At 52.6% G+C, this 20,729-nt stretch overlaps 1 protein-coding gene across 12 annotated transcripts in view; it reads left to right on the top strand.

Moving 5' to 3' along the window:
* Positions 1 to 20,729, top strand: part of MBNL1 (muscleblind like splicing regulator 1) — a 48,428-nt gene that overhangs the window by 8,213 nt on the left and 19,486 nt on the right. For all 12 annotated transcript variants that reach the window (XM_085233443.1, XM_085233451.1, XM_085233453.1 and 9 more), the window contains exons 2-3: positions 8,126 to 8,693; positions 19,136 to 19,306. In XM_085233443.1, coding sequence (XP_085089569.1) covers positions 8,520 to 8,693; positions 19,136 to 19,306 — 345 coding nt within the window. In that variant the 5' untranslated portion in view covers positions 8,126 to 8,519. The remainder of the gene's footprint in view (positions 1 to 8,125; positions 8,694 to 19,135; positions 19,307 to 20,729) is intronic.

Raw genomic sequence — 20,729 nt, 5'->3', positions numbered from 1 at the left:
ACCCTGGTGACAAATATCACACCCTGGCAAGCGTTTGAGGGCAGTGAATGATTTTGTTGCCTTCCTTTAAACCTGCCCTGTCTGGAGGGCTGTACTGCTTGCTCGGTGTGCTGCCCAAGGAGCACTGCAGATGTGCTACTCTGTGCTTTGGAAGCAGAGAAGATGATACTGAGGTCAGTAATGCAATGCAAAGCACTGCAGTCCGTCTTGCAAGAGATTTGTAGAGGGCAGATAAACCTCTTGTTCTGTGCCCTCTGTACAGTGTCCAAGCTGCGCTGCTTTGCATCACGGCATCCTCTCTATTTTTGTTTCCCTCAAGGACTCACTTTATTCTGCTTGCAGGTTTAATGCAGAGGTAGCAACCGTGCAGGGATGCCCGTGAGGACGGTGAGCCCTGGCACCTCCTGCTGCAGTGCTGCATGCACAGCAGGGGCAGGAAGTGCTCCATGCTGCATGTGGTGGTCCCCACCACCCCTTGGGGAGCAGCGTCCTCAGATTTTTATTAATAATTATCTATTGTAAACTTAGTTTCCCAACTAATGCAGCAAAGTAAACAACATTTCCTTCCTACTGGCCCATAATTATTTACCAAAAGAAAAACATCTGAGTGCTTTTTTATTGCTACCCGCTCTGCAGTGAGCGTGCACCGCTGTAATTCCCATCGGTGTCGGTGAGAGCTTGGAGCACTTAGCAGGGCAGGAGAAGGGCACTCAGAAGCTCACCACAGTCGTGAGGCCTGAGCAGCTCATGAGATAGTGCAGTGCACTTCTGGTGCCTGAAGCTGGGAGCGTCCTGGCAGGGCTCGGTTGGGCTCTCAGCAGCTCCGGCTGCTCTCCATGAGGTTTGGTGTGGGCCGGCTCCGGGTGAGCCCAGCCCCAGGGCAGAGTTGCCATCCCTTCGGGTGCCATTGGTGTCTGCTTGCTGTCAGCTGCTGTGTGCTGAAATTGCTCATGGTTTGAGTTGTGTGTGCATGTTGCATTGTTACAAAAGAGTATCTTCATCTGAAATATCCTTATTTCAGGATGGAAACTCTTTTTAATGTACTCTAAAAGCAAAACGTCTGCTGTGGATCTCATCTGTTTCTTCTCACTGGGTCTAAGCATCCACTAATGCAGCTTGAATTGCTCTTTGTTACCAATTAGAAGCAGGAGCAGCTTATAAGATAAAACCATACTGATGGCCCTGGGATGCCGAGTGCACTCAGAGTGAATTTGCATTGGAATCTGCAGATTGCACAGAAAATGGGAAGCTGGGATGGGGTAACCCTGAGCTGTGTGTGCTTTCTGAAGCCACAGACAGCCTAAAATCAGAATTTTATATCATTTGACATTTGGGAAAGTGAGGTTTGGGATAGCACTGGGTTGCCAGCCCAGCTATATGTGCATCGCCTGTCAGTTCTGTCTGAGCTTGCAGGTGGCAGCTGGAATCTCAGTATGTGCAGGGTGTTTCTGCTGGAGGTGCACATCACTGCCTGCCTGGGTGGGGGCTTTTGTGGGAAGGGGGAATTTCTCACTCATATACTTGTCGTAAAACAAACTTTTTTTCACTTAATACTTGTCATCAGTGTTATGTTTAGAGTTGGTTTGTACAGAGAGCCTTGCTCTCAGTCATGTGGAGAAAACGGAGGAGTGCACACTGCATTTCCCTTATCTCTCTGTGCCACATTTTGTGTATCTCATGGTAAGATGTTTTGTTTCTACAGTTGCGGACCGGTTCTGTTCCAGAAGATTAATAGACTTAGCCTCCCTGTTTGTTAAGCTCAGTGATGATAACACTGTCGTAAGTCATGAGACAGTCATGGAGCATCGGGCAAAGCACAACGCGCCTTGGGCTGGACTTAGAGCAGGTATTTCTTGGAAGGAAAAGTGAAATGCTGCAAACGTAACTAACAGTCCCCGGCTCGGGTGGCCTTTTGGGAGTTCATGATTGCCAGAGGAGCCCAGTGAGCCCACGGGCAGGCGGCCCCCAAGCAAGATGCCCACGGCTGGGAGCAGGGCACGGCAGCGCTGCCCACGTGCTGCACCGGGGGAGGGCGTGGGGCTGTGCCGGGTGAGTAAGGGCTCAGGAAGCCAGGCCGTGTCTGGGCTCCAGGCCCAGCCTGCTTCCAGAGAACTTAGTGGGAATTCACTCTGCTAAAAAAGGCAGCGCAGGCACAGCGCGCCAGCTCGGCCGCAGCACACTGCACGGCCGCAGGTCCTGTGCTCGTGTCCTGGGGCTGTGTGGGCTGCGTGTGCCCGGTGGCACGGGTCACTGTTGCTGCGTGGCCTTGCTGCGGAGGAGCGCTCCGCTCTCAGTACCTGGCTGCTGTAGGGGAAGTGAGCTCAGTGCGTCTGTGGGTCTGGGCAAAGCCCCAGGCCGCAAGCTCCTACAGCCCCTTCCCGTGGAGGTTTTGGGCTTTGAGAGCTCAGTGACACAGACAGATCTGTCGGGTTCTCCAAGCAGGCTGAGAGGCTGAAGTGTTAGGCCTGGATTCACCGCAGAAGAAGAAAGGGCAAACCCCCATCCGCAGGCAGACCCCAATCTGCACACACTCCGGTGCCCAGCTCCCGCCTGCTGAGCCCGGCAGCCCCGGCCCTGCGGCTGCAGCACGGCGTGCCAGCTGGTTTCCATGGCAGAGCTCCTGCCAGCCACGCAGGCTGATAAACACAGCGCAGCTTCCTTCGCACAAATAAACCATAGTATTTTTCCTGTGACTCTCAGAAGCTGGGGAAAAAAAAAAAAAGAAAAAAAATAGCTTCTTCCCATGTTTGGAAGCTTTATTAGTGCCTAGACAGCGTTCTGTCTGTGGGTAATCGCCTGTCTGTAGGGTAATCCTGTCTGTAGGGTTCTGTATGGGAGCCCTTCAGTGCCCAATACGGAGGCAGAACCTAAACTGACTTTGGGATTCCTTTCCCAAGCAGTGACAACAGAAGGCAGCAGTGCAGGCAGAGTGGGACCACGGCCATGTGCTTCTTTGCGTGCGGTGTTCTCCAGGTGTGGGGGCTCTGCTGTCTGCGTCTGTGTGGAGGGGGTCCCTGGGAAGTCTCTGGCTGCCCACCAGTGCTTTGCTATCTGCGGATGTGTTTCTTAAAGGACTCTTTGTGAGTCTGCTTTTTGTGAAAGCACATGCAGCTCTGTTCTTCTTTCAATGGTGGCAGCTCGCATACAGTGACTTGAACTTTTTTCACTCATTTTTTGCCTGAGTGACAGAATTTTGCTGTGGGTTTTTTGTGTTCTTGTTCTCTATGACTTAATAAGCATTGTCTTTTGTCATGGTAAGTGTCAAAACTACTTTGTTTTCCTTCAAGCTGTGCAGAAGCTGTTTGCAGGTACCCTGTGTTGGTGTAAAGGCAGCGCTGCAGCGTGCTGTGCAGAGCTGTTAGTGAGCTGGTGGTGTCGGTGATGCCAGTGCAGGAATATCATCCTTCAGGGTGAGCAAACGTAACGATAGTTCTAGCAAATTGATTTTAAAAAGGTCTTAAAGGTATTTCACTTCTTTCCCAGAATAAAGCATAGCCATTTCTTAATGTTGTTGGCTGATCAGAGCTTCTGCCTGCTATCCAAAGGCATGGCTGTGAGCTGGTGTGAGGCCGTTCGCTGCTCAGAGGGAAGCAGACCAGGGCGTGTGCCCCGAGCACTGTCTGTAGGCATCTCTGCGAAGTCAAGGAAGGCTCCTCTAGACCTGGCTCTGCTCTTGCGTGGCTCATGAGAGCTGCCACAGGCACCTCGGGTGGGGGCAAACCATAGGGTTTGAATTATTTGAGTTGGAAGGGGCCTTTATTTTTATGTACGTAATGCATGTATGTCATTTTAGGTTCAGCGTATTAACTGATGGGTTGTACAAGTTTTTACTACTCCAGAAGGATATGCCTGACATAAATCAAGTGTAAGGTCACAATGTGTTAAAAAATAGAAACTACTCTATTTTGGACGTGAGGTCCTTTGGGAAAGAGAGCTGGTTGGCTTTCTGGGCCTGGCAGCAGACATGGGAGCAGCTCGCAGTGCTTTCTCGTGCTTTGGCAGAGGCGTGTGATGGCCGCCGTGTCACCGCTGCTCCGCGCAGCTCTGCACAAGTCGCTGGGCTGTCCGGGTGGAGCTGTGCTGAATGCAGAAGTACCCGCAGCTCTTCCCTCACCACCCGACCCACAGCCCTGCGTCCCACAGCTGCGGGCACTGGGGCAGCCGGGCCGCACGCCTCTCCAGACAGAACCATCGCCGTTCCCTCAGCCGCTCCCCATAAGAATTGTGCTCCAGACCCTTCGTGGCCAACGTGCCCATCCCTGCTTCCCGAATGCAGTCGGCCCGTGTGCGTCTGTGGTTGGTCAGATAGAGTGTGCAAGAGCCTGGTTGTAAGTAATGTTTTGCCTTTTGGAAGTGCATGGAATTGTTGATCATTTTTGGTTTTGGAGTAGAGCTTCTGGTTATTACAGGTTCTGGTTATTTCAATCTGTGGTATAGCTCTCAGCATTTTAAGGTAGATCGCTAGGTTATTTTTTTAATATAAAGCTTGTTTGTAGACTTGTTTGAGCAGTGTCATGCTTATTGCATGGCTTAAATTCCCCCATAAATCCCAGGAAAATGCAGGACTTCCTATTTGTAACATACACTGTGTAAATGCTATGGTGAAGGAATAATCACGTGGGTAAGCTTTTACTACCAGGAACAACTTTTGCAACTTTAATGTTGGACATGTGAGTGCTTTGTAATACATCAATCGATAGCAATGGATTGAATGCACACAGTCCTTCCTGCTGGACAAGAGGCAGCCTGACCCTTTCCTGTTTTCATTTATGAGTACGCATCCATCGAATGCTTTCAGATAATGTGAACTATTACCAGTTTTGTAAAGGAGATTGATACATAACAACTGAATTAAAAAAAAAAATAATTCCAAAGTCATATTCTTTATCTTGATGTATTTTATTTAGAGTTGCTCCTTGAGGAAAGTTTATGGACTTTGCATGGACTTATGGACATTTTCTGGCCAGAAAATGGCATTACAGTAAAGTAATGAAGACTGGGCTATGGGCTTTGTAGGTTGGTAGAGGAATGGCCCTGACTGCTGGTAGGAATCAGGTCGCAGTTTGATGAGGGATATTCATCTTGGAGAACTGACTTCAGAAAAAGACCTTATTTCTGCACGAGGCGGTAATGGATGCACTCTTGGGCGCACTTTTTTATGATGTTACCTCTTCATTACTTATCCGGGCTTCTCGAACCAAGCTGGATGCATTAAGTTCAGGTGTAATGCTGCTTTTAGGTGGTTGTGCTGAAACTGCAGATGGGACGAAGGCATCAGAGGCGGGGCTGCCTGGAAGCCCCTGGGGTTGTGCTGCCTTCCCACTGCTGCCAGAGCTAGACCCTCATGGGAATAGCCTGTAAAACACCGCTCCCAACACTACAACCAGCAAAGTATGCATCTTATGCAAAATATCTGGGTTGTCAGTAATGTTACAGTAATGTTGGCTGGTATCTCACAGTCTCGGTGTGGGACTTGCTGTGCATTTAGTGCTGATGTGCCTGCAGTTGACAGGGCTGTAAGTCACTGCCGGGTGAGGGGCTCTGAGATGCACCTCGAGGAGTGGCACGTGGCTGGTGGGTTCCCTCGCTGCAGCTGTAATGGGTGAACACAGAAGCACCAGGGAGCAGCATCCCTTTTGCTGTGCCTGCTGCCCTGACGGTACGGAGAGTGGTTTTGTGGGTGCAATACACGTGTCGCTTGTTCAGCAGCAGAGTTGACTAGGGAATGTTTCTCTTTAACCGATCCTTTGCTGTTAGGTGGCCAAGATGTTAATTAGCTCATTGTTTCGGCTTAATTTTATGATGGTGCTATAATTACATCCCTCAGTTGTGCCATGAAGTAATTCCTTTTCCAAATTTTATGCTGAGATATGTTATTGGTAAACTTGCATTTGGCAGAGGAGTTTTGAAAATACTCTAAGGCAGTCAGTAATTTTTATATTTCTTTATTTAAAAGACAGCTATTTGGCAGTTTCAAGCTTTGAGATTGTACCGACAGTGTAAATAGGATATCGATTTTGTTCCATTTCCTATCTCATTAGTGTCATTGTCATGAGGATGGATCCGTGTTGTGTAATTATCTGCTCTCACTGACAGTTCCCGTGTCATTGAGACTCCTTCTGCAGCTTCCACTTTCTGTGAGCATAAAAATAGCACCCGTCACTGCTGTGGTGTTATCGTTGCTCTTTTTGATCATCCAGCCTTGTACCTCTTTCTTTAAGAGACATGTGTGAGTTGAGATAGAGAAGACAGGAATGTCCAGCCGTCCCCTTACAGGAAGAGTGAAAACAATGGCTCCTGCAGAGCCACTTCCAGTGCCTTGCTGCTGTGTCGAGGACTGTAATGAGGAGGAAGAGAGGATCGTTAACCTCACTGCACAACGTGTCCTTATAGAAACAACGGGAAGTAATAAAAATTGGACCCATTTAAGCAGAACTTAGACACCGTAACCATGTGGTCCTTTTTCTGTTAGTTTCACTTTCTTGGGCATTTTCAGATTACAATTTCATTGATTTTTGAAGCTGTTTCTTAATAATTTTCATCGATCCAGCTCAGCAGACAACTGAATCATCTCCATTACCCCCTTAAGGAGCGACTGCTCAGTGTTACTTAGTCTACTTCTGCTTCTGCCCTTTTTGAGAATAGCCTCTTTATTTGCTTTCGATGTTTCAAACTTTGTTTTCACCACTTGTATTTATTTTTGTTTCCTTTGCGTTCTCAACAATCAGCGAATACAAAGTTATACTTTGGCAGTCCCAGGACAAGTGGCAAAAAATTTGAGGAAAAAAAAAAAAAAGGCAGTTTCACACAGCATGTGTGTGTATGTGTGTGAAGTACTCCTGCAGTAAGGACAGCCCGTAGGTAAATCAAAAGATGTGCATCCGTGCTGCCCTCACAGCCAGTTCTGCCCTCTGGATTTGTTGCAGCGTTTCCCAGCTGAGTGCAGACATCTCCAAAGCGACATCTTATGCGCCTGCTGGTTTCTCAGAGATGATGGTATCCTTTAGGATTTGAGGCTCACCGGGTGACTGCTTTGTTGGCTTGCAATATCACAGGAGAATTTCAAAGTGATAGGAGCACAGTTTATGCAAATCAGAAGTTGTAATTGCGTACTGAGGGTTTCCTCCAGTTTGTGTAGTGGGGATCTGAGCACATGCCTCCGGCCCGGCGCGGTTCTTGTTCCTGGCAGAGGATTGCTTTAAAGGCTGTCGTTTCTGGCTGTTTTCGGGTAGATAACAAATTCCAACAAAGCGTCTTTTCTTCAAGAAACTGCGCAGACAAGATCTCTTCTCATTCAGACGATTTCCCTCCGGGGCGGCACAGCTCCTCGGAACTGCCCTGCTGGGAGCCGGCAGAGCGCAGGGCGAAGCTCAGCCCCAGGTTGGTCCCGGCGCGGGGGCAGCGTTCCCTGCGGGCGGCGGCCGCTCCGGCCGCAAAGAGGACGCGTGCCGCAGCCCCGGGGGCGAATCGCGCCGCTTCGTGAGCGTCACCGGATTTGCTGCCGCCGCAGAGCGAGGCTCTCATCTGTTTTCGCTCTGTTATCCGCCGCCTTGCCTTCGTGCGTGTCTTTCTTTCCTGGCCGGAGTGAACTCGGCGCGGCGTGGCTTTGAACTGGCTTCGGCTTTGGCGCATAGAGGACGCGCAGCGTTTCTCCCCCTGCAGATGATAGGGGCAGGACGTCCCTCGTCGCTCCTCGCCGTTGCCGCGGCGCCGTGCGGGTCCGCCGTGCTGCGCCGCGCCCCGGCTCGGGGCTCCTCGCGGATTCGCTCTCCCGTCCGAGCGCACCGTGCGGAGGGCGCTGCGCGGCGGCGCCTGAGGGCCGCGGGGACCGGGCGCCGCTTTAAGCGCCAGGTGCGGGCCGGCCCGGCGGTACGGACGGGGGGACCCGGCCCGAAGCCCCGGCGGGAGGGGGCGAAGGCGGCGGCGCCCGGCGCGTCCCGCGCTGCTGTGCCCGGCGCGGCGGCGGCGAGCGTCTGACAGGCGCGACCTTTCATAAGACGGCCCACGCCATTGGCTCGCCGCCCGGAGCGCCGCTGCAACGCCGCGCGCGATTGGCCGCCTCTCCGTCGCGCGGCGGGTCACGTGGCGCGGCGGGCGCACTCACCGCTGTCCTCTCTCTCCGCAGGTCGGCCCTGAGGGCCCGCCCGACGCCGCGCCGCTTCGCCCCGCTCGTGCCGCCCGCAGCGGCGCCCGGAGCCGCCGCCGCCACCCGTAACCGAGAGACGCTGCCGGGCCGCCTCCGCCTCCCAGTCAAAGTTTGCCGGGAAAGCAGGAGCCTTCCGGCCGAGCGCAGCCGGCCGCCCCCGCCCGCTCCGAGCCGCCCGTGCCCCCCCAGCGGCCGCTCCGAACGGCCCCGGCCCCGCCATGGGGTGCTGAGCCCGGCCGCCTCCCCTTCTCCCCCCGCGCGGTGACCGCTCGGCGCCCCCGGCCCCATGTGCCCCTAGCGGAGCGGGAACCGCCTGGAGCCGCTCTGCTCGGCCCCGCTGCTGTGTTGGACGTTGACCCCGTAGGACCTAACGATGGCCGTCAGCGTCACGCCCATCCGCGACACCAAGTGGCTCACGCTGGAGGTGTGCCGGGAGTTCCAGAGAGGGACGTGCTCGCGGCCGGACACGGAATGTAAATTTGCACACCCGTCGAAAAGCTGCCAGGTGGAAAACGGACGTGTCATCGCCTGCTTCGATTCATTGAAAGTGAGTAAGCGTTACGTTGTTTCCAGGGGTGTGCGGGTAAGGAGGAGCGGGTACTGTGGTGGAGACTCCGGAGCCCGAGGGAGTGCGGCTGTCCGCCGGCACGGGATCTGCTGTTGCTGCTGTTGGCACTGAGGGCTGCTGTCGTTCTCCAGGCCCAGGGAGAGATGCACCGGCACAGAACGAGCTCCGCAGGGCTGGGGTCAGCTGGCGTGGCTGCAGCCGGTAGTCCTCTGGCCCCAGATTGCTCTGTGTGTAGATGGAGTAGAGGGCATTTCGTTCAGAAACAGCTAAGTCACTGCAGGGACTCGCTGTTCTTAATAGCACAGACGCGTAAGCAATATGGTGATTGGTTCCCACCATGGCTGCAGGCAGGCTGGTGCTGTCCCCAGCAGCGGCATGCACATCTTGGAGCACCGCTTTTCCTCTATGTTCCTTGGGTGCCCTGAATGATGTGCTTACGGTTAGAAACGCACGGTTAGTTTCTGTTTCCCACTAAGGCCCAGGTGTGGGGAGGGCTGATGCCCAGCAGTGCGTGGTGCCCCTGGGTGCGGGGAGGTGACAGTGCGGTGCTGGTGTTGGGGCTGGGCCTGAGCTGGGCTCTGTGTGTCTTGGCTGTAGCTGTGGCTTCAGCAGCAGGTGCTGAGAATGTGTATTTGCAGCTCCTTCTCATGTTTTTTGGTAACTTCAATTATCTTAGCACTTAAAGTGCTGTTTGCAGGATGGGTATTTTAATTCAACATAAACATAAAAATCAAAAGTCGGGAAGCAGAAATATTGGTTTCTTCCTTTTGCATAATTTTCTCCCATTCAGCCCCAGACCCAGGAGCAGTGGGCAGTTGCAGCAGCAGGGCCTGTGGTGGGCTTGTACAAAGTAACGGATCTGAACTTCAAATCTGGCTCAGGTGGGGAAATGTGGTGAGCCTTCAGAATGTCCTCAGGTCTAAAATGCCCAGCCTCACTGCGCCAGCCTGCTCTGTGTATGGGAACTGAAACGTGTCTGTGTTGCTTATTAATTGTAAACCAACAGTTATTATAGCACGTGGTGTCCTCACTTTGTCGCTGATGGCAGAAGCCCATGCTGGGTGCTGTTGTGCTTGGTGCGGGCCATGCGCCCGGCTGGGTGCTCTGAGTGGCACTGCACTGCTGCTGCTCTGCCCCTCGGCAGAGTTCCTCTGTGCCTTAATGAAGGAGATAATTATCATCTCTGTCAGGAGCTGCAAGCCCTGGTTAATGGCTGTAGGTGATGTTACAGTGTTGTGTTGCTTCAGGGTGTTCTATCTGGGAAGGCTGCTCTGTTGCTCACATGAAGTCAGTGTGGTTAATTGAGTTGTAAGCCAGGGAGGATTCCCAGCCAGATATGTAAGAAATACCCTGCTTCACAGGAGTGCTTACTTGTGCTCATGGTAAAGGCGTGCTGCTGGTTTGGGGCTGGGCCACAGTAATGGCTCTGTATTGTTTCATTCTTTTTATTTAGTTAAGTAGCTTGTCTAATGTGGGAGAGTGTCTATATCAAAGAGAAAACAGAATATATCTCAGCACTGAACTCCCTGTCCAGTCCCAGCAGTTACTCCTTGTGTTTGTGTTTCAGATTTTTGCAGATTTCTGCACACGCTAAGCTAAACAAGCTCTGGTCACTGTGTTATGTTTGCTGCAGTATCACAAACATAAGATGTTATGCAGAAACAACTCAGGAAAGTGTTTTGCCAAGTTTGTCTGGCTCTGGAAGCTCAGTGAGTAGGTTACAAAAAGGAGGTTTTTCGTTTGGGACATTGTAACTTTTACTGCCTCGGTCATTCAATGTGGATCATGGGTGCCCAACCTTTGGGCTTGCTCTGAGCCACATCAGGGGCAGGGGAATTGTCTTGGGCCGTCTATGAAGTATATAATATTCATCATGTATGTGAGTAATAAAACTTCTTATATTTACTTCTGGTTTTTAATGAAACAAAAAAAGAGGACAACAAAAATATAAAACCTGCACATGAGATGGCAGCCCAGGCAAGGGCTGTGTGTGGGAGCTGCCAGCCCTTGGGTGGCTTTGGGGTCACTGTAAGACAAAAAGGTTGAGGCCGAGCGTTCCGCTTGGGTGCTGGAGTGGCTGACTCAGCTCCAGCTCTGGCTCTGCATTGTTCAAATTCCATCAGATTTTCTTCCTAAATTTGGATGCCTCAAAGCCCGTTGAACTATCCACAACAAAAATATGCTCTTGAGGTCCCAAGTCAGGAAACTGGTTTGCAACAGAAGTCTGATTTTAAGCATCAGATTACAACATTTTTTTTTCATATTTTCCTGGAAAAATCTGCCCAAGTAGGATTCACTGCTGAAGTTCTGGTCGCTTCCCCAGACGCCCCGAGAGCCGCCCTGGGGATGCTGTGCAGAGGGACGGCTGTGCGCAGGACCTGCCTGCAGCCCTGTGCCTCCTCCTGTGCTGCTGTGCTGCTTTCCTACCCATGCAGTTCGGAAATTTAAAAGCACAGAGGAAGGCAATGGGAAAAGGAGTGACCTGGATTCAGAACGTGTTTGCTGTGGCCGCTGTGTTCGGCACTGCTGTCAACAGATGCTTCTCCACTCCTCATGGCCGTTCTGTGGAATACGAGCTGCCTCCATCCAAACCACTTTGGTTCTCACTAATGTGAGCTCCACTGGGGTAAGGATTTGGTGTGATTCATTCGCTGTTTTACAGCTGGTGCACACTGTGGGCATGGCTGCTTTCAGTTCTCCTAAGCTTTTTGCCACTAGGGCTTTTTGCCACTAGGGCTGCTGCTTTGTGTTTGTTGGATGTCCCAGTGCAGTGCGAGAGCTCAGCCGTGCTCTTCCTGCAGCAGAGGACAAGTCTCAAACATTCTCGTTTCTCTGCTTTTTCGAAGTTGTCAGAACAGTTCCAGGCTGTCCTGTCGTGGCAGCGGGCAGCTCCCTTGCTCTGTGTCTGGCTGCTGCTGTGCCAGGTGTCAGTGTGTGGTCGGGGAGTGGCTCACGTCTCAGAAGCCAAACTCCTGAACTCTTTAATAATGACATTTCACTTTTTGTAGGGAGGCCTTAAAAATACCTAACAATATTGTTGTCACGGATGACACCGTGACCGCCCTATTGCTGCCACCTCACAGATGTTGTTAGCATCTCCCTCCTTTGGCACTGCTTCAGAAAGCAAGAGTACATTTTTAACTTCTCTTTGCCTATTGCAGAAGAGTGCAGGGTCAGGACCCTACTTATTTACATAGAAAGAAAAGAAAATTACAGTAAATTGATTTCACCAGTGATGTGAGAATGGCAGATCATTTTGTCTTCCTTTAAGGCAGGAAAAAGATGCGGACACCTGGTTGGAGAGCACGGCAGCAGGCCTCAGTGCCTGTGTGTCTGCGATGCTGTGCTGCGCGGGTACGGCACAGACAGCACCCAGCAGAGGGGGGGGATGCAGCTCACAGAGTAACCTAGGAAAAAAGTCTGAGTGCATGAACGGCGCTCAGATTCCTCAGTCAGCTCTGCTTTGCCGTACTGACCATAGCCGGGCAGATTTGTCTCCTCTTAAGCCTGGTGTGCCTGCCAGCAGGAGAGCTCCAGCACAGGGGCAGAGGGAGGGCGGCAGGCTGCGCGGCACCGGCGCTGCTGCTCCGCTGCGGGCTGAGCGCTGCACGGCTGTGGGGTGCTGATGTGTGTGGCGAGGAGCTCTGCTATGCACAGCCAAAATAAGGAGGAAACTTCTGAAGTAATTTGTGGGAAAAACGTAAGGAGGCCTACAGTCAGAATACCTCATGTGAAAGGAACTCTGTCATTTGTCCTGAGCCTGCAAATGAGCCATCAGAAAGGCTGAGGGAGCTGGGCTTGTTCAGCGTGGGGAAGAGGAGGCTGCAGGGAGACCTCATCGCAGCCTTCCAGTTGTTTAAGGCAGCTGGCAGGCAGGAGGGGACCGGCTTTTTACACGGTCTGATAGTGACAGGACGAGGGGAATGGCTTTACACTACAGGAGGAGAAGTTAGGTTAGATGTTGGAAGAAATGTTTTGTCTGAGGGTGGCGAGGCGCTGGCACAGCTGCCCGGGGAGCTGTGGGTGCCCCATCCCTGGGGGCATTCGGGGCCGGGTTGGATGGGGCCCTGGGCGCTGATCTGGTGGTTGGCAGCTTGCCCATGGCAGGGCTTGGAACTGGAGGATCTTTGAGGTCCCCTCCAGCCTGAGCCGTCCTGTGATTGGCAGCAGCCTGCCAGGCCTCTGTCCTTCAAGGCTGACCCCAAGTCAGAGCTCCTCAGTTCTCCCGAATACAGAAGCCCTGTTGCCAGGGCTCACTCCTAAGTTTGCTGGAAGCAACAAATAAATCACATCCAGGACTGAAGGATCACATCTGGTTTCTGACTTTGGAGCAGTGGAGGTGTATTTGTTGGGATTGCGTGGTGCTGTGAGCCCAGCAGCATCCCATGTGGTTCTTGGAAATCCAGCTGGTGTTGGGCAGGGCTGTGCAGGGCAGAACCGAGCGCCTGAGCCTTCCTTTGTGACAGCACTGAACGGGAAGGGAAAAAGGGCTTTGCAGGACAGGTGCACGTGGGTAAGTGCTTGGCTGTTCTGAAGTGGTTACGGGCACAGCTTAACAGAACCTCCAGGCTCTGGAGTGAGCTCAACTCTTCAGTGCATTGAAGACACCTGTACCTGCCCCTTCCTGCTGGCATTATCAAGGTAGTATCAGTGCAGGCTCAGGTGATAGCTTAAAATATTGCCAGAAAAAGCATGTGCTGGCATTCCTCAGCAGCCCTGTGCCCTCAGCCAGCCCATCATTCCGGGCTTGGTGCAGCCCCCTGCCTCCCGGGAAGGCCCTGCCCTGCCTGCCAGTGCCGGTGTCAAAGTAAACAGTCAGGGAGCTCTGGCTGCAGAGCGCTGTTCTGGCAGATCTTGGATGGTTTGACTTTAGAAAAATAAATCCTGCCGGCTGTGTTTGCCGCTGATTCGTACCCAGTGACCTCCATTCAGCAGCTCGAGCGGAAGAGCAAGGATGGCTCCATCCTCGTGTCTTTACTCGGTCAAAGCCCCAGCGTGCTCTAAGACCTTCCAGCTGCCGAGCAGTGCTTTCTGCTATTTGTCTCCTTCCTGCCCATGCATTTCCCAAGCTTTTTTGGGCTCCTGGTGCCCACATTCCCTGCTCTGGGCTCAGTGTTTGCAGGCTGCACCAGGTGCTCGCTGCTGGGCCATCCACATGCACTGCGGTTCCCCCGTGGGTCTCTCTGCGGAGAGCTGCGCACGGCCAGTGCTGTCCAGGGCTGTTTCTGTGTTTGGGAAGCTGTGCTGTGCCGTAGCACTTCCCTGCTGGTCCAAGCAACCCTGCTATGTCTGCCTGTGTTCCCCACCTCCCTTCTCCTTTGCTTAAACTCTTTCTTCTTTTAAGGGCTTCTGACTCCCCTTTCCCTGGCATTATCAAGCATACCAAGGTTACTGGTTCTCTGCTTGCCACTGAAATCCAGACTACGCAGACACGTTCACTGCAGTAGCTTTTAAATCATAAAGTTTATGGTCAAGTCCTTTCACTTCTTGCTGTTTAACCATTTGCTCATTATGTCCTTTTCTTCCCTTGTTTGCCTATGCCATAAAAAACGATTAACCTATCTTGTCTTTGTTTTGGCTTGCCGTGATTGCTTTCCCTCTCAATCTATTATTATTTAAACTTGCCTTTCCTTCCTGCTGTGTATGCATGCCCCACAGGCTATGCAGTCAAATACTAACTGGTTTTCTGGCATTACCCCTTTACCAACATCTGATGCTGCTGTTCTTTCACTGGTGAGTGCTGCGATGTGCTAGCAGTGTTTTCAGTGTGGAAGATCATCACTGGGGCAATCTGATCCTCGTTTCAACTTTCCCCCCATCTCTGAAGCTTCTGCAAAATGCCATTACAGCATGGGAAGCACGTAGCTCTAGAGCCTCCAGCACCGCTCCGTACGGCAGCAGGGTGCTCAGTGGGCCGGGTGGTGTCCCGTGGTTGTGTGGGATGTGAGCAGCAGGGGGCTGCTGCCCTGAGCCGCTCTGAGGCTCATGTGGGCTGCATGCCTTGCACTGCCGGGGCTGCGGGGGGTGCAGGGAGTGCCAGGGGTGCTGTTGTGTGGGTGCTCCTGCAGCACACGTTGCCCAGCGGAACTGCTTCTGCCATGAGTGCCCGGGGGGGCGGTGGTTCTCTGGGTGTTCTGTGCACCTGCCCCTGTGCGGGAGCACGGGCTGTGCGTGAGCTTCAGCTGGCACTGAAGCTGATTTTGGTAGAAAAGCACTTAGAGCAGTGATGCAGTTCAAAAGCAGCCTCTGAGTAACAGGTGATCACCTGGGATCTGCATGAAGGCCTGGGTGCTGTGAGCGTGCTCAGGGTGACGCTCCTTGGGGCAGCTGTATGCAGTGTGAGGATGCAGCCACGCTGCTCTGCACCTGCACGCAGGAGGGCAGTGAGCCACTGTGAGCACAAGTGTAAAAATGGCAGCAGGAGCCAAAAAGGAGCACTGGAGGCAATGGTGCGCGGCTGCTTGGCTCTGCCCGTTGGGCTCACTGTGTCACCTGGACTTGGTGACAGCATGGGGCATTCCTCCTGGTGCCGGGCCAGGTGCGGTGCATTGCTGTGTGCTGCGGTGTCTGAAGCACTCCGTGCTGCTGGAGGTCAGCCTGAGTTAGCTGATGTGACACTGATCCCTGGTTCTGTAAGTGGCAGTGGTGGTTCTGCTGGCCTGCAGAGCTGGAAAGGGGAGCGGGTGCTGCAGGGTGCTCAGAAGGGTGTGCTGTGCGGGCAGGACTACAGCTTGGCTTTCCTTCAGAGAACCTTTCTCTAAAAGTTAAAGAGACATAAAGCTGGTAGATAACAGTAGTGCCCAGCTGGTCTGGAATGATACGGAATGTAAAGCAATTTCTCACACAAAATTGCAAGTCCTGGTGATCTGCAGCATGCAGGCCTGGCTGGGCATGGGCAGGAGCTTGTGCTATTTTTTTTTTTCCTTTTGACTGCACCATAGCACTGTAAAAAGTACTAATTGCAATTGTTTTAATTTTTGCCTGCTGAATTCTGCATGTTAATAAATTAAACGGTAAAGAACACATCCCCAATTAAGTTCCATAGTTCTTGGTGATGAGCGATGACCATACAGCAAAGCACTCCTCTGTGCCTGCTGTCCAGATCGTGGCTTTGTCAGCACAGCTGCACTCCTGTATTGGAGTGCTGCAGGAACTGCTGCTATCCCTGCCTCACACCACAACCAGCAGCCCACAGCCCTTCTGCATACCTGGGCACTGCTTTGCCCCACACCCCAGGCAATGACATGGCCCCTGCTGGCGCTTTGCAGCATCTTGGTGGCTGCCCTGTAAGCAGCCGTGCTCACGTTCTGCATCCCAGCTTTATGGCATGTTGCACCTTGCTGGGTGCTGCCAGCCCGTGGGTCTGTCTTTGGGTTTTGAATTAGTCCCTCTGCTCTACAGTGCACTGCAGTTCTGTGCCTTGAGAAACAAGCACACATTTCAGCAGTTGTGGCGAGGCATAATGCATGGTAGCACCAGGTACTGTTTTATTGCTAAGAATTCAATGGCTTCTGCTCAGTTTCCCGCATTATTTCTGCATGTTAAAAATGCTTTTACGTGTTTAACTCCTTGTGTGCTCTAAGGCTTGCATTTAGTAGCACGACTTGCAACTACTGTTTTTCCCTCACTGCAAAGAGCCCCAAAGCTGGGTGCTGCTCGGAGGGCAGGAGGGCTGGGGCAATGCAGGGCTGGGGCTGCCAGGGCTGGGAAGGGACGTCCATAGGAATATCAGCAGGGCAGCCAGCCTCGTCTAGTGGTTGGTGACCCTGTCCGCAGGAGGGGGTTGGAACTAGATGATCTTTGAGGTCCTGTTCACCCCTGGCCATTCTATGACCTGACCTGCAGCAGAGCTGCACTGCAGCAGGGAGTGGCCTCAGCATTTTGCAGTGCTGGGAAATGAGAATGTGGGCAGCTGCGTGGTGTTTCCTGAAGGACTGCCCTCAGGTGGCTGTGGGTAAAGCAGGTGGGTGCAGCACGGCGTGCTGGGATGAGATGCAGTGCTTGAAGAGGGCCGTTGGTCGCTTGTGTAATTAGTGAAGCACTCTGAAAATACTTCATATATTTGCAAAGGAGGATTTGGTTGAGCAGTGGGTACATGGGGCTGCTCTCGGATGCTCCTGTGCAGAGGGAAGCGCGGTTCTCTGCAGCTGCAGCCCTGCAGTGTTGCTCACGGCACAAGTGCTGCAGAGCCATGCGCCGGGTCCTGCTGTGCACTGTCTCTGCCTGCTCCTAAATCACAAAAGCGAGGTTTTATTTTTGTATAATAGCAATTCAGTTTTAAATATAGTGTCCGTAATGGTGAGTGCCAGTGTGTTTACTCGTGGTGGGAGCACCAATTACCGTCTGCCTGCCCTCTGCCTCCCGCAGGTAGCACAGCCGCACACCGCACCAGCGCTCTGCTGAAACATTTGCAAGCAGTTGCATCTCCTTTTTCAGACCTATAAATGCGTGCAGCCTGCTTCAAAGCGGAGAAGGAAAGCAGTGCAGGCCCAAGGGGAGGCCGGAGGCCATCACACAGGGCCTGCAGGGGCTGCTCTCCCTCCTCCCAGGGCAGAGAGCAGTTTTTAGATCTGTTGGCTATTTAACAAGTGTTTGATGCTATCCATTATGCCATCTCTCCTATGGTGGTCCCTTTCCATTAACTTGGAGTTAGGTAATGCAGAACTGTTTCCAGGCTCTGCGGAGCAAGGGCCGTGTTACTGGGTGCAGGGTGTGCCAACCTGCGTGCGTTCAGTCCTGTGGCACCAGGGGATTGGGACCCTGAACATCACACTCAACGTTAATGCTGCTGCAGTGCAGCCGTTGGGCAGCTTCAGCAGAACCCAGCAGACCTGCAGCTGGTGGCCGTTGGAATAGGGGAACTAAGCAGGAGGGAGAGCGACTTGTTACCACACTGCGCTGAGCTGCTGAGCTGTGCTCCATGCCTGCAGCTGGCAACCGGATGCAGTGTGTGGGTCTGGAGTGCTAAATAACTGTAAATCCATGACACCTTGCATCTGCTTCTCTCCGGACACAAACATGTCCCTTTTACTCTCAGAACGTTGGGCGTTATGTGCCTGAGTGAGGGCCATGGGGTCACAGGAACAGCTCCTGAAGCACTGCCCATGAGCATCTGGCAGCAGACCTGGCCAGTACAGCTGGAAAGCGGGGCTGTTCCTGCTCATCCTGTGCCCAGGAGGTGGGACCAGCACCCCAGTGGGGTGGCTGTGGGGCACAGGGGGCAGAGCAGCGTTGTCCATCCCCAGGGGGGGAGCTGGGGGCTGGGCCAGGGGCAGCCCGCAGTGTCTCAGTGCACATCCTCATTTGCTGCTGTTGCGCTCAGTTTCAGGGTGGCTTGAATGTGCAGAGGTGAGTGGTTTGGTTATAGCACCGCAGTGACTGCTGAGTGTCAGTAAGCACGCATGTAGGCCCCGCTGTGGGAAGGGGAGGTGAGACATACAGCACTGTGCTGTGCTGGCCCGAATCTGCCTTCCCAGAAACACAGTGTGTATCCTCACTGCTGGAAGCCAGCATCAGGGCTGCTGCATCTTCTGCGTGGGACTTGGGCAGAGCCAGCGGGCAAGCCATGAGATTGTGTTGTAGGAGCCTGGGCCTGCGGGCAGTGGTGAGCTGGGTGCCCGGGCTGCAGGGCAGAGAGCAGTGCAGGCTGCTGGCAGCTGCTGCAACGAGAGCACAGTCCGAATTGCAGCATAAGGTCAAACTGCATTGAATTGATTTGTTTCCTGATAAAAATGTCTTTTTTACTGAACATAAGGCTGTCTTTTGCTTTGTCACTGTTCCTGCTTGGATTTGTTTCAAAGAGGAATGAGTAAAGGAAAAGAACTGTAATTTGAAGGATCTGTTTTTCCAGAAGAGGATTCAGTTCTCTTCTCCTTTTTAACTTTTTTTTTTTTTTTTTTACTACTGCATTATCTCCTCATCAGTGAAAGCTGAAGCTGCTCTGTCACCCTGCAAGCAGTGGATGAAATGGATCTGCTCAGCGGGTGCGGGTGGCCCCGCTGTCCTGGCTCTGAGATGGCTGCAGTGGCCTCAGTGCCACCTGGTGACCCTGGTGCTGTGCAGTGCCTCAGAGCTGCTCAGTGTGGGGCCAGCGCCGGGTGAGCCTCATCCAGCCTCACTGTGTGCTGCTGTCATGGGGGAAAATGCATCCCTGTAAGAGATGTGCATGCTTTACTTTACAACCATTGCTGCTTGCCTGGTTTCCAGCAGCAGCAGCATTTTATTAGCGTTGCTCTACAGAAATGCAGGTTTAGAAAGGCGAAGCAGCCAGCTGGTAGCGGAGCTGTGAGGACGCTTCTGTCTGCACTTGGCTGCTCTGGAAGGAGCTGGGGCTGCAGGGTTGGCTGGGTTAGGCTGATGGGGGCTCCCCAGGAGATGTGCCTCTGCCTGCCTAAGTCTCTTGTGCTCCTTCTCTTCCTCAGGGGCGATGTTCGAGGGAGAACTGCAAGTACCTTCACCCGCCGCCGCACTTAAAAACGCAGCTGGAGATCAATGGCCGCAATAACCTGATCCAGCAGAAGAACATGGCCATGCTGGCCCAGCAGATGCAGCTTGCCAATGCCATGATGCCCGGAGCCCCGCTGCAGCCTGTGGTATGTGCTTGGGGCCAGGGCAGTGAGTGCTGGGGGGTGGGAGCCCGTAGGAGCCCATAGATGTCAGGAACCAATGGGGAAATCCAGTGCTGGGCTGCATGTCTTTGTGCTACTCAATTCCTCCTTGCCTGAGACTACACTGTTTCACTTGTTAATTTAATTCTCTTTTTTATAATATATTTCTTAATTTTAAGAATGTGAGCGATGTGTGTGTGATTTTAGTAGACAGCTATTTCCTTTGCAATTTCATATGCTGTGGGAAACTCTGGGGGAGATTCCTGCTGGCTGTATTCCACCCATTTGGAAGAGCCCTCCGGGTGCTCTGTGTGGGCTTTGGCGGGGCAGAGCTCAGAGTGAGTGGTGCATGGAGCTCAGCCTGCAGCCATGGGGCTGGCAGCAGGGGGACAGATGCAGAGGATGGCCCTCCTGCACTCAGTGGCCTGTTTGGTTTATTTAATACAACTGCTATTCTCCCGTAGAGCTTTATGCCTCACTTATTTCAAGAGAAAGTGTACGTGGCTGGGAAGATCAGAAAACGCTGTGGAGGGATCTTCACAGTGAATTGCCTTTGGTTGCAGTTACCACAGTGTGGGAAGACAGGGCGTTCTCTGTGCTCTTTTGAGCATCCTTCAACACAACTGCACGCATCACCAAAGTGAGGGAGCGAGCTGAGGCCGTGCTGCCGTGTGAGCACCAGTGAGGCCACACTGTGCTGCTGCGCAGGCGTTAACTCCAGAGCTGCCTCCCCATAAGTTTTTAACTGCAAAGTATGCCACAGTTTTGTTCTTCTTTCCTGACTGGAGTAGCGACGCCACACTGGTGCCAACATGGTCTTACTATGAAGGGGGCTATGAAGAAGCTGAACAGTCAACATGTAGCAGATGGTGAAAGCCATTGCTTCAAAGATTCTTCACTATCATCCTACTAATAGGTTCATTACTGCACAGACGATAACAAAGTAATGAAAAGTATGGTTAATTAATAGCAAGTTTAATATTATTTTGTTTCTTGTGACATTTACGTATTTCTTTCTTGTTCACGTGGATGAAAAAGCAGATACATCGAAGAGAGCCCTCTGGTTTATGCAAATATCAGGCACTCTTTTTCTCCAGTAACCTTTGCATATATTTTTTGTGCAGTGTTTCAGACAGACTTGCTCCTTGCTTGCAAACAATTGGGTCATTTCCTCAGGAACTCAAAGCCATGTGGTGCTCTGTGCTGGCTGGCCTACATAGATAGGAAACAGAGAAAAAAGTTGCATTAACTCCATTGTTTTTCCTTCTAAAAATTTATGTGGAAGAAAAATGGAAACGCCTTGAGCAACTGCTTTATTTGGTTTTGGAGACAAAGAGCTGGGCAGAGTCCGACCGGCCGTGCCAGCACCGTGCCCTGCGCTCAGTGGGGCAGCAGGTCCCGATCCTCG

This window comes from Meleagris gallopavo, chromosome 11, assembly GCF_905368555.1.
Source record: "Meleagris gallopavo chromosome 11, MGAL_WU_HG_1.1, whole genome shotgun sequence".
NCBI classification, from domain to species: domain Eukaryota; kingdom Metazoa; phylum Chordata; class Aves; order Galliformes; family Phasianidae; genus Meleagris; species Meleagris gallopavo.
The sequence above is the reverse complement of the archived record's forward strand: the minus strand, read 5'-3'. Positions and strand labels throughout refer to the sequence as shown.